The sequence below is a fragment of the Pleurodeles waltl genome, chromosome 11 (assembly GCF_031143425.1).
Source record: "Pleurodeles waltl isolate 20211129_DDA chromosome 11, aPleWal1.hap1.20221129, whole genome shotgun sequence".
Classification (NCBI taxonomy): Eukaryota; Metazoa; Chordata; class Amphibia; order Caudata; family Salamandridae; genus Pleurodeles; species Pleurodeles waltl.
The window spans coordinates 917,376,744-917,390,473 of NC_090450.1; the positions used below are offsets into that span (position 1 = coordinate 917,376,744).

The window sequence follows — 13,730 nt, forward strand, 5'->3', positions numbered from 1 at the left end:
CCGCCAGCCAAGCGCCACTCTACACATGCCATCCCCTTTTTTTTGTTTTTAAACAACAAAGAAACCACTAATCATAAATTAGTACAAAACTACAAACACAAAAGCTCTAACTGAATACATGACTAATGCCAACCGTGAAACCGAACATATAAAAATATAAAACACCAGTTTACGCTCACGGAATTTCCCAATAATTCTTCTGTGTGTGGTAGCTCCTGAAACAGCCACCCACACACAGCCCAGGCTTTGAAGGACAATCAGGGCAGTACATCCTAGTCTCCTTCCTGATACCTCTTCGAGCACAGACTCTACATCTCTTAGCAGGAAAGTTTTTTTTGGCCGTGGGAGGAATGTGCTCAGCAAAGTGACGATCTTTCAATCTAGCCACATCCTCCACCACTGCTTCTCTAGGAACTCTTGCCTGTTCCAGCACAACAAGGCTAGCTATGATAGACTCCTGAAATTTCACAAATGTCATCCTTGACTCTGGAGAACTATCCTTAAACACAACAAAAGCATTAAAAGTTGCCAAGTGGAACAAGTGAAGCGCTAATTTCTTATACCACACATAAGACTTACGAGCAGCAGTGTAAGGTTCTAACCTCTGATCTACTCTATCAACACCACCCATGTGCTTATTATAGTCTAAGATGCACACAGGTTTGCGCACTTCGGCAACCTGACCCCAAACAGCCACAGGTGAAGTACTCTCATCATGGATGGTGCTTAGCATGTATACATCCCTCTTGTCTACAAATTTCAGAGCTAGCAGCTCATCATTCCGCAAGGCACTGGACTGTCCCTTCTCAAGTTTTTTACAGACAAGCTCTTTTGGATAGCCTTTCCGATTAGAGCGGATTGTGCCACAAGCAACAGTGTCCACTCTGAACAACTCCTTGAACAACCGAACTCCAGTGTAGAAGTTATCTACATATAAATGGTGACCTTTGTTAAACAGTCGTCTACCAAGTTCCCACACAATTTTCTCACTAACTCCAAAAGTGGGAGGACAACCAGGGGGGTCAATATTGGAATCCCTACCAGTGTAGACCCGGAAATTATAAACATATCCTGTACTACTTTCTGACAGCATATACAATTTAATTCCATACCGTGCCCTCTTGCTAGGAATGTACTGCCTAAAAACCAAACGACCCTTGAACAGGACCAAAGACTCATCTACAGATATTTCTTTCCCTGGAACATAGATCTCTGAAAACCGATCTACCAAATGATCAAGGACAGGTCTAATCTTAAAAAGACGGTCAGAATCAGGATGACCTTGTGGCAAGGCTAAAGCATTATCTACAAAATGCAACATCCGAAGAAGAAGCTCATACCGGTTACGACTCATGATGGCAGGAAATATAGCAGTTGCCATCAAGGGACTAGTAGACCAATATGAAGACAGCGACGGCTTCCTTATCAGCCCCATCAAAAAAGTTAAACCCAAGAACTTTTTCAACTCTTCCAGATTTGTGGGAATCCACCGGCTAGCTCTAGAGTGTGGCCTAAGTCTGGCAGCGTTGTCCCTCAAAAACTGCTCTGCATACAAATTAGTCTGCTCAACAATCTCTTCCAAAAATATATCGTCCATAAACAACTCAAAAAAGTTGACGGGCAAAAAGTTTTCCGTATTAACTCGACACCCTGGAAAACCAGTAAACGCAGGCAACTGTGGCTGCTCCATGTTTGGTGCAACCCATGCGTCAGGTCTTCCAATGGGAAGCCTTTCAGCCGCTGGCTCCTGCACCATTGGCACATCACTGTCCTCCTCTAAAACAGGCCCTTCATCAGCACTGAGAGTGGCTTCATCATCAGATGATTCATCTCTGACAGAAAATTCACTTCCAGAATCCTTCACTTCCTCCTCTGCCTCAGATGCAGAGTCAGTCTCATATTCATGGTCAGAAGATGACTCAAAAAGCACACTAACAACCTGCTGAGCGGTCATCCTACGGCTGGCCATGATCCTTCCTACTAAAATTAACTGGACAAATAAACCACCAACAACCAGCACTGTGTAAGATAAGTAACAAAGTATAGGTTTATCACTAAGAATTATAAACTCAAAAACTATACTGCTCACTTGCCTGAAAAAGCTTGACTCACCAGCAACTACTCTGCACAGCCACAGCAATCACCAACGATATCCCACTAAAAAGAGAAAAAAAAAAGCAAATTAGACATAAGACAACACAATAATCATTGTGCATAACTCTAAGGACAATTTCACACACAATCCTGCATTCAGTACACCACCTACAAACATGTCATTCATGCATTGCAACAATACTCACTTGGAGTAAATTTATTTACTTACCTAAAACATGCAACTACGCAAACCGCAGGACAACTACTGCCAAAACTGCAACAAGCCACAGCAAAGTCAGCAAAAGCTTTGAACTAAAACAAAAAGGAGAAAAACTGTTATTATCATAAAAGCAAATACTTCGCCAGTTGACAAACACTCCGCCACTAACCATTTTTTCATTTTCCCCTGTGTCTAGTCTTCTCTGCTTGGGGGAAGATGGGCCTAAAAAAAAATAGGCCAATCTACCCCCAAGGGGAGGGGGCAGAAATCGCCCAGATTACATTGCACCCTTTGGGGGGGGGGGCGACCCTTGCCCAAGGGGCCACACCCCCACACAAAGCACACACACACACACACAGTATCCCTGGCGCTATGGGGATTCTGCCCCCCTTGGGGACAGAAAGGCCTAAAAAATAGGCATATCTGCCCCCTAGGGGGGCAGAACTGCCCAAAAATACATGTGGGCCCCTGGGGGCGACCCGTGCCCAAGGGGCCGCCCCCCAACACAAAAAATAAAAACCAACAATAAAATCCCTGGTGTCTAGTGGCTTTCTGCCCCCCTTGGGGGCAGATCGGCGTAAAAATAGGGCCAATCTGCCCCCAAGGGGGCAGAAACGACGATAAATACATTGCGCCCCCGGGGGGAGCGACCCTTGCCCAAGGGGCCACCCCCCAACACAAAGCACACATACAAACATATCTTTCTGGCGCTATTGGGATTCTGCCCCCCTTGGGGGCAGAAAGGCCTAAAAAAAATAGGCCTCTCTGCCCCCAAGGGGGGCAGAACTGCCCAAAAATACATGTGGGCCCATGGGGGCGACCCTTGCCCAAGGGGCCACCCCCCAACACAAAAAATAAAAATCAACAATAAAATCCCTGGTGTCTAGTGGCTTTCTGCCCCCCTTGGGGGCAGATCGGCCTAAAAATAGGGCCAATCTGCCCCCAAGGGGGGCAGAAACGATGATAAATACATTGCGCCCCTGGGGGGAGCGACCCTTGCCCAAGGGGCCACCCCCCAACACAAAGCACACATACATACTATTTCTGGCGCTATTGGGATTCTGCCCCCCTTGGGGGCAGAAAGGCCTAAAAAAAAATAGGCCTCTCTGCCCCCAAGGGGGGCAGAACTGCCCAAAAATACATGAGGGCCCCTGGGGGCGACCCTTGCCCAAGGGGCCGCCCCCCCCCAACACAAAAAATACAAATCAACAATAAAATCCCTGGTGTCTAGTGGCTTTCTGCCCCCCTTGGGGGCAGATCGGCCTAAAAATAGGGCCAATCTGCCCCCGGGTGGGGCAGAAACGACGTAAAATACATTTGCCCCCAAAGGGGAGCGACCCTTGCCCAAGGGGCTGCCCCCCCAACACAAAAAATACAAATCAACAATAAAATCCCTGGTGTCTAGTGGCTTTCTGCCGGCCTAAAAATAGGGCCAATCTGCCCCCAGAGGGGGCAGAAACGACGTAAAATACATGTGCCCCAAAAGGGGAGCGACCCTTGCCCAAGGGGCCGCCCCCCCAACACAAAAAATACAAAGCAACAATAAAATCCCTGGTGTCTAGTGGCTTTCTGCCCCCCTTGGGGGCAGATCGGCCTAAAAATAGGGCCAATCTGCCCCCAGGGGGGGCAGAAACGACGTAAAATACATGTGCCCCCAAAGGGGAGCGACCCTTGCCCAAGGGGTCGCTCCCCTACACTAATAAGCACACACACACACACACATACTGAAATCCCTGGTGTCTAGTGGGCATTCCTGCTGCCCGATCGCATCGCGATCGGGCAGCAGGAATGCTCAAAGAGACATCGAGGGAAAGGAAAACCCTTTCCTTTCCCTCGATGCCTCTCTGAGAGCACCCCCACCCCGCACGAAGGTGAAAAACTCACCTTCTCCCTTAGACGCGCTGGAAGCAAATGGCTTCCAGCGCGTCTTTCCCCCTTTCCCTGAAATCAGCGCGCGATCGCGCGCTGACGTCATGGGGGGGGGCAGGGGGGGTGGGCGTGAAAGGGGAAGGGATTCCCCTTTCAGCCCTGGCCTGGGGGTGTTGGGGGGCGGCCCTCGGGGGAAGTGCTAGCGCTTCCCCCGACTGCCAGTCCCAGGACGTAATGGTTATGTCCATGGCGCCACACGGGCGCTGCCATGGACGTAACCATTACGTCCGTGGCGGGGAAGGGGTTAGTGAATGTAAATGTTGATAATTTGTTCTTTCCTTCTTTGAAAGTTGTCTTAATGATCTATAAGCCACGCTTCTGTGACACAAATCAAAGAGAAGTGCAGTCTTGAAACTGAGTATATGGTACAACTTTTTCCTTCCACTGGTGGGTCCAATATGAATTATCAGAGGCTACAGCAGGTGCAGTTTCTGAAAGTAATGCCATGACTATTGCTGTGTTCATGGTGCCAGATTGAAACCAGCATTGGCAAATTCAGTAGGTCACACCTTTGGGACCTATCAACTTTTCATTGGTTCTAACCATCATATTTAGCAACCCTGATACTGTGTAGCATAGCTTTAAAAAAAGAAAAATAAGCCAATGATGTGTGTGGTTGCATTACTTTGTAGACTGATGTATGCAATAAAGACATGCTGTATTCAGTCTATTGGCTGTAACCACGCCCACTATTGCCATTCGTTCTTTGTTGTGCTTGTCTTAAATGCTTCCTTTTTTATTGGTGCATTTTTCTAAATGTCCCTCCTTTGTGTGCTTAGTTTCCTCCCAGGTGTTTTCCCTAAGCACATTTTTGTTAGCCATCACACTACATTCACGCTTCCTCCTGTTAGAGTGTGATGGCCCTCCTCCAGTCTGGGAATTGCAGCAATAGTGTTCTTTTGGTTGTCCATAGCAACGTGTTCATACCACACCAGTGAAAATATTGTGTTTAGAAAGGCGCAGAAGGCTCCAGGTTTTGTTTGTTCTTGTGCCTCTGCTAGGATATACTTAATTGATGTTTTTCAAGTCACTTTTCCCTCCACTGCTGTTTTAGAAATAATTGGTTCTGTGTGGGTGTTTTACACCCCTGGCAAACCCACACCCATCCACTTTCAGTCCTTCTCATTCCCAAGTCCTCCAAATGGTGCTGCTAGGTGATTCTCTGGTCCCAACGTTAAATCATCATTTGTAATCCTATAGGCAGTGCTGCTAACTGCTTCTTTGGTCCCAGTGGTAATTACTCATTCTACGTCCTCAAGACAGTGCTGCAGCTGTTTCTCTGGTCCCAGTGGTAAATCTTCATTCTTAATCCTATAGGCAGTGCTGCTTGCTGTTTCCCTGCTCCCATCTGTAATTCATCATTCTAAGCCCTCTAGACAATGCTGCAAACTCCTTCTCTGGTCCCTTAGGCACTTCCTTATTCTAAGTCCTGTAGGCAGTGCTGCTAGCTGCTTCTCTGGTCCCAGTGGCAATTCCTCATTCTAGGTCCTCTAGACAGTGCTGCTAGCTGCTTCTCTGGTCCCAGTGATAATTCCACATTCTTAGCTCTCTATACAGTGCTCTAGCTGCTTCTCTAGTCACAGTGGTAATTCCTCATTCATAGTCATGTAGACAATGCTGCTAGCTGCTTCTCTGATCCCAGTGGTAATTCCTCATTCTTTGTCCTCTAGGAAGTGCTGCAAGCTGCTTTACTCGACCCGTTGATAATTACTCATTCTAAGTCTTCTAGGCAGTGCTGCAAGCTGCTTCTCTGGTCCTGTTGGAAATTCCTCATTCCTAGCCCTCCAGACAGTGCTGCAAGTTGCTTTTCTGGCCCCAGTGGCAATTCCTCATTTTTGGTCCTGCAGAGAATGATGCAGCTGCTTCTCTGGTTTCAGTGGTAATTACTCATTCTTTGTCCTCTAGGAAGTGCTGAAAGCTGCTTCTCAGGTCCCATGTGTAATTCCTCTTTAAGTCCACTAGACAATGCTGCAAGCTGCTTCTCTGGTCCTCCTTCTCGGTCCTGCAGACAATGATGCAGCTGCTTCTCTGGTTTCAGTCGTAATTCCAAATTTTTAGTCCTCTGGGAAGTGCTACTAGCTGCTTCTCTGGTTCCAGTGGTAATTCCTCATTCCTAGTCCTCTAGACAGTGCTGCAGCTGCTTCTCTGGTCCCAGTGGTAATCCCTCATTCTTTGTCCTCTAGGAAGTGCTGCAAGCTGCTTCTCTGGTCCTCATTTGTGGTCCTGCAGAGAATGTTGTAGCTGCTTCTCTGGTTTCAGTGGTAATTTCTCATCCTTAGTCCTCAAGGCAGTGCTGCTAGCTGCTTCTCTAGCATATGAAATTCACCCAGCAAGCATAGGTGTACATCTACTTGTCTGTGGACGCAGAGCAGTGAATGTTTTAGACAGCAAGCAAACTGGAATGTAAAGCATACTCCGCACATTTCTAAACATATATTCATTTTCATATACCTGATGTACTTATAATGTAAATAAATATAATTTTGATGAACGCAGATATTGATTCTGAAAGTGTACACTGTTGTTTGTATGCAGAAATGTTGAAGTCTGTATCAGGTGTGACATGAAATTACAGCCAAATATTTGTGAGACATTAAAAAAATGCGACCTAGTATACACACGAGTTAATCAGCACTTTCAGGTGGCCTCCTGACTGCGTGTGCGCTTTACAGTCGACCTGTGAAAATCACGTTTTACAATAACAAATGAATGTAGCCCCAAAGATGTGACAATATGTTTGATTTCAGTTTTACTTTTATAAATCACATGTGTGTTTTACACATTAATGCTCATTTGAGCTTAGAAATAGTTGGGGTCCATAGATTACCCTCTGCTGGTTCATGTTTGCACACAATGAGGACACCGGCAGTGGGAGAGCGGATTTACCACAGACTGAGGTCACATTACAACTGACATACAGTTTGCAAATGAGAGCCAGAGCAGTGGCGGGGCACGCGGTGGAATCCGAGGTGTCCCACAGCCAGTGTCCTCCTCGGGCTAGGCCATACAGGTGATGGGAGTACCACGTACACTCGCTTCCACCCTGACCTGTCCTAGGCGACAAGATCGCAAGAAGCACTTGTTTTGAATGAAATTTGAGTTAAGTTGCTTTCACTGAAGAAGGCCACATCATGTCTAATGCTGCAGTTACAAAGGGCATTACATCTGTTTTTCACTCTGATCCTATTGACGATGGTTCTCCTTCAGGCCTGCAAAATGACCACAAAGCCGTAATGCAGCAGATCGAGGACGCCCTACACAAGCTGCACGCTCGAGAGAAAGAGAAGCGCGCACAGGACGAGGTGGAGGCGCAAGCCGAGGCGCACAGCCAGAGCGACCCTCTGCCACATCCTTTCGCTAAAGTGGATGCTGTTACTCCAGGATCTCCGGCTAACATAGCAGTAGGTGTTAACAATCATCGTTGTTATTTTTATGGTTGGTGAAGTGCATTGAGTGTAACACAGAGACTTTTAGTCAATCCTCTGTCCATTTAGAAGTGCAAAATGTTATCCCAATATTTTAGCAGCTCAGTCTATGAACCGATTCTGTCTGACATAATTATCTCCTTGGACAGTATGTCCTTTTAGGTGGTTGCGTAACCACCACTGTGACTCCTGTTCGCCACATGGCTGTCATTTTGTCCGTACTTTACATCACCATTTGAAATAAACTATTTGCCGTTGATTCATTTTAAATGTAATTTGTTCCTGTCCTGCATTTATACCTCACCTGGTTTAATGGTTAAGAATCTGCTTTGCCATACATAGAAAATCAGTCTTGCTAACGGGGTTTCATGTCAAGATCGACTGTAAGCATTATGCATATGTCTTTTTTTATTGCTACCTGCATGCAACTTTTCAAAGTAACCTTTAAACAGAGATAACATTACAGAATTAGGACAAAAAAAAGCCCTTACAAGCTGTAACTCAGCAACCACTTCCTCTTTTCTTTGCTGCTCTGTGCCAGTTAAGTACCCTGTCGTTTTCACTTCTATAACTCTATAATATTTTTATATCATGTAATGTAATTTGATCTAATGTTATGGATATATTATAGGTTGCTGTTACGAATTAAACTTGAGTAAAATTTGGTATGTATGTGATTTCTTTGCTGGATGTTGTATTTTAGGCAGCGTGAGCCCTTTTTAGTGTCAAGCCTGCGAGCACATGTCTCGCTTGTGAGACCCTGTTGTGTTCAGTAAAGGACTTGGAGTCCACCTGTCGCTTACAGTTTGTTGGCTTGAGTGGCACTCTTCTTCACAGCCTCGTAATTCGTCACTGCCAGGCAAGTATCATTTCTGTTCCTCTCTGGAGCAGGGACCAGGCACTGATTGATTCAACGTAATCAGTCCCCGTCCGCTGCTCAAAGCGTGTTTGAGGTACTATTTTTTTATTTTTTTCTACTTTTAGGGTGATGCAAGCAGAAGGCTTGTGACTGTTTGTTTAAAAATGTGTCCTGCAGGACAAACAAAATTGCAAGGTTTTCGTTTTTATAGCTAACTTTTTGTTTATTTTGCGAAGTCGTCTTTTCTCACTTTCCTCTCATGTTTTCTTTTGATTTTGCTCATGGGGGTTCTTTGCAAAATATTATCTTGTTTGACATATTGCAAAGAGACTTTGCTTCTTTATTACATGTAATTTCTGAAATGATGCTTTAACACATCGTGCAGTATACGCCAATCCACCCCACTCCCATGACCCCCCTACAATCCATTCCACTTTACTCCAATCCACCACACTCCAACCCAAACCACTCACACCAATCCAATACACTCCAACCCACTCCAATACTCCCAACGCACCCCAATCTAATCTGTCCCACTCCATTTTACCCCAATCCAATCCAAAACAATCTGCCCCAATCCAATCCAAAACAATCTACCCGATCCAGTCTGCCTCACTCCAATCTGCCCCAATGTAATCCAAAACAATCTGCCGCACTCTAATCCGCCCCACTCCAATTTAAAACAATTTGCCCCACTCCAGTCTACCCATTTCAGTCCACCCCACTCTAGTCTGCCCCACTCAATCCGAAACAATCTATCCCACTCCAACCCGCCCCATTCCAATCCAATGCATTATGCCCCAATCCAATCCACCCCTGTCCCATCCAGTCCACCCCACACCAACCTAACCCAATCCACCCTACTCCAAGACATCCTAACACAATCTGTCACACTCCAATCCAATATAATCTGCTCCACTCCAATCTGGCCAACTTCAATCTAAAACAACCTGCCCCACACCAATCCATTTCACTCTGCCCCACTCTAATCTGACTCTCTTTAATTCAAAACAACCTGCTCTACTCCAGCGTGCCCCACTCCAATCCAGTTCACTTCACCTTACTCCAGTCCACCTCACCGTATTCCAATCCACCCAACTCCATCCCAATTCACCCCACTACAGTCCACACCAATCCAATCCACCCTACTCCAGTCCACCCACCCTACTCCAATCCAACCCATTGCACTCCAATCCAATCCAGTCCAGCCCACTCCAGTCCAATCCAGCCCACTCAAATCTATCTCAGTTCAGTTCATTCCAATCCAATCCACCCCACCACGATCCAGTTCACACCACCCATATCTAATCCACTGCACTCAATAGAATAATTCATACCACTCCACCCTTATCCATCCCACTCCACCCTTATCCATCCCACTCCACCCTTATCCATCCCACTCCACCCTTTTCCACACCCACTCAATCCAATCCACCCCACTCAATCCAATCTACCTCACTCAATCAACTCCACTCCATACCACCACACCCAAGTCTGATTCACCCCACTCCAATCCCAAACAATATGTCCCACTCCAATCCAAAACAATATGCCCCATTCCCATCTACCTCACTCCAGTCTGCTCCACTCCAATCCATCCCACTCCAGTCTGCCCCACTCCAATCCTAAACAGGCTGTCCCATACCAATCCATTCCAATCTGCCCCACTCTAATCCAAAACAATCTGTCCCACTCCAGAATGCCCCACTCCAATCCAGAACAATGTACCTCACTCCAATCCAAAGCAATCTATCCCACCCCAATCCAAAGCAATCTATCCCACTTTATCCAAAATAACCTGCTGTACTCCAGCCCGCCCCACTCAAACCTGACCAACTCCACCCTGCCCCACTCCAATCCCAAACAACCCACTCTAATCGAAAATAATTTGCTCAACCCCAATCTAATCCACCTCACCACACCCCAATCCACCCCACTATAATCAAATCCAGCCAAGATAAATCTACCCCACTCCAATCCAATACACCTCGCACCATTCCAGCCCATTCCACCCAACTCCAGTCCGATCCAACCCTCGCACCTCCGATTCAACATAACCCACTCCAGTAAAGTCCACTGCTAACGAGTCCACCTTACTCCAATCCAGTCCATCCACACCACACAGTACATCCCACTCCAATACAATCCACTTTAATCCACTTCACTCCAGTCCAGTCCACATTAATCTACAGCACTCCAGTCCAATCCACCCCACACCACCTTAATCTACCCACACCAGTCCAGTCCACCCTTCTCCAATCCAGTCCACTCCAGTCAAATCCACCCCACCTCAATACAATCCACCTCACCCCTGTCTAGTCCACCCCACCCATATCCAGTCCACCCCAATCCAGTCCACTGTACCATTCCAGTAATCCACCCCACTCAATCTAGTCTAGCCCACTCAAGCCACCCCAATCAGATCTACCCCTATCAAGATCCACCACACTTCAAACCAGTTCACCCCAATCTAATTTTCCCCAATTCAATCCACCCCACCCCAGTCCAATCCAATCCAGACCAGCCCCTCCAGTCTGCCCCACCCCATTTCACTCCACTCCACTCCACCCCAATCCAATCCACCCTGTTCTGCTCTAATCCACCCCAGCCCAGTCCATCCCAGTTAATTCCACTGCACTCTAATCAGTCCATCCAGGCTACCCCATCCCACTCCAATCCACCCCACTACAGTCCACCCCACCCCACTACAATCACCCCATCCCAAATCATTTCACCACACTCCAGTCAATCCATCCTGCCTACCCCACTCCTTCCACACTCTACTCCAGAGCACCCGCTCATCCCAATCCACCCCACCCCATCCCAGTTCAGTCCACCCACTCCATCTAGCCTCCTGCACTCCAGTCCACCTCACCCTACTCCAATCTACCACACCCTACTCCAGTTCAATTCACCCCGCTCCATTTCAGTGAATCCAGTCCAGTCTAATCCACCCCACCCTACTCCAATTCAATCCATACCACCCAATCACTGCAATCTAAATCACCCACCCAATCCAGTCTAATCCACCCCAGTCCCTTCCAGCTCACCCATTTCTATCCACCCCAGTCTATCCCACTCCACTCAATCCACCCACTTTACCGCAGTCCAATCCACCCCACTCTACCCCATCCAATCCACCCCTCTACCTCAGTCCACTCCACCCCATTCCTCTCCACTCCCTCTACCACTGAACTCACTCCCATACCCAACTCTACGACACTCTTTGCCTCCTACTGTACTCTGACATTCCAATAAACCCACTCTCCACTTTGACACTCCATGCCACTAACTTTTAGCCATGCTGAACAGCAGCCACAGTGGTGTACAACATGGCAAAACATATTGCCAAAGCCAATAGCTCTTGTATAGACGAGGCCATTTGCATTTGCCAATGCTTGTTATCTTTACAGCTGGTTGTGGCCTTGGGCTTTTGCATAGCCTGTGCATTGTTTAATTCGAGTAATCAGGCTCTTTCCTGACACAAACTGTCATTTAGTGCAACCGAACAACTGAGTCATCTCTACCGTCTTGGTTTGGGCTCCTTTTGCATTCTGTGTCATGGACGCCATTTTTGTTTTGCGCTATTTGCCAAGTATTGAATGAATCTTGCTCAGTGTGTGCGATGCCTTCTTTGGCAAGAGCATAAAAACTGTTATATCTAAGGGATTGTTGACATTTTTCTTGACAGACCCAATCGGAAATAGTTATGATTGAGGTAAGAAACTCAAAATTGGCCACAACCTTTTTTTTAAAGAGGGGGTTTCTTTGGATTTATAATTTGAAGTTTTTAGGGTATTGACAAAGTATATATAGGTTTTGTTGGGTCCATGTTATAAATAAATGTCATGAGGCAGGAATTTCAAACTAAAACAGGTTCGGGAATACCTCACAAGGAGAACTGTTGTAAAGGAGGTAGGATCATCGGGGAAAGAGGCAGTAGACTCGGTTTTGGGCACATGTCAAATGGAATTTTCAGATGTAGGCAAAGAATTTTGATCCTTTGAGAGGATGTAAGGGAAAAGAATAAGCAAGGCGGTAAGAGGAAAATGAAGAAAAAACATCTGGAAAAATGTGCTAATGACCATCTATCCTCCAGTAGAGAAAGGTGACCTTAGCACCATAGAGGCAAGATGTGTCCTCTGCAGCATGCTAGAACATGTCCTTTGTGGCACAACAGAGATTCAATTTAGACCTGATAAGGACCTTAATTCATCACATTTTGACGAATACCTTTTTGACGCATATGATGATGAGTCTTGGAATATGGATATTGATAAGAGGGTGGCTTTGGATAAAGAAAAAAGTATAATCATGGATCCGCAGACTGTTGTTCCCTGTCTCATGCATCTGAATTTATTAAGCTTTGCATGAGCAGACCATTAGGGATACTAGAGCAGTTATGCATGCTGAGTGTTCACACAGTGTATTTGAAGATGAAGCAATTGCCACTCCTGATGTAGATCTAGAATGGATCAGTTTTCCCTTTGAAATTTGTCTTGATACATGGATAGATCTAGAACAGGCATTTAAACGATACCAGGATAGATTGCTTGATGTAATTGTGCCTCTTGCATGAATTTTGAACATGGCAAAGGAAGCAAGTCAAAAGGAGTCCAAGTGAATATTTACTTATTACGTGGCTGTAGTTAAAGAGCCTTGTGCTTTTCGGGTAATACCAAAGCGGCTCTGATAGCAGAGAGAAGAAAAGCTATTTAAAAGAGTATTAGTCCCACGTTAGTGTTTTTCTTTCCAAAAGAAATGAACCTATTGGGGATCCTAAAGGGCGTTTATTTTGGAGATGGCTTGGTTAAATGTGGTTGCAAGTATGTGTCAACGTTTATTAGTTTAGATAAAGCCCAAGGTTCTCTCGAGAGTTTATGGTGGAAGAGCCAGGGGAAGGGGACATTTCTCTGGCCGCGCATTTAATAAGTCCTATTAAACACAAGGATGTTGAGCTTTTAGAGGAGTTCAATTATCAGCAGCATTCTTTCCTCAGAGAGGGAGAACTTGGAGAGGTCACCATTCAAGAGGCAGGTCTAAGCACTTACAGCAAAGTAAACCAGGTCTAGGCATTTACAGCAAAGTAACCAGGTAAGTATAATGACAAGGTTTGGTTCTTCTATTTTAAAAGCATTTTGGATAAAGTTGAACTTTTTCAGAAAGCATTAATGGGTCTTACATGTGATAAAAGGTTATAAAG

General features: G+C 46.0%; 1 protein-coding gene across 2 annotated transcripts in view; it reads left to right on the forward strand.

Moving 5' to 3' along the window:
* Positions 1-13,730, forward strand: part of PSMD9 (proteasome 26S subunit, non-ATPase 9) — an 83,462-nt gene that overhangs the window by 42,044 nt on the left and 27,688 nt on the right. For both annotated transcript variants that reach the window (XM_069214919.1, XM_069214920.1), the window contains exon 3: positions 7,451-7,644. In XM_069214919.1, coding sequence (XP_069071020.1) covers positions 7,451-7,644 — 194 coding nt within the window. The remainder of the gene's footprint in view (positions 1-7,450; positions 7,645-13,730) is intronic.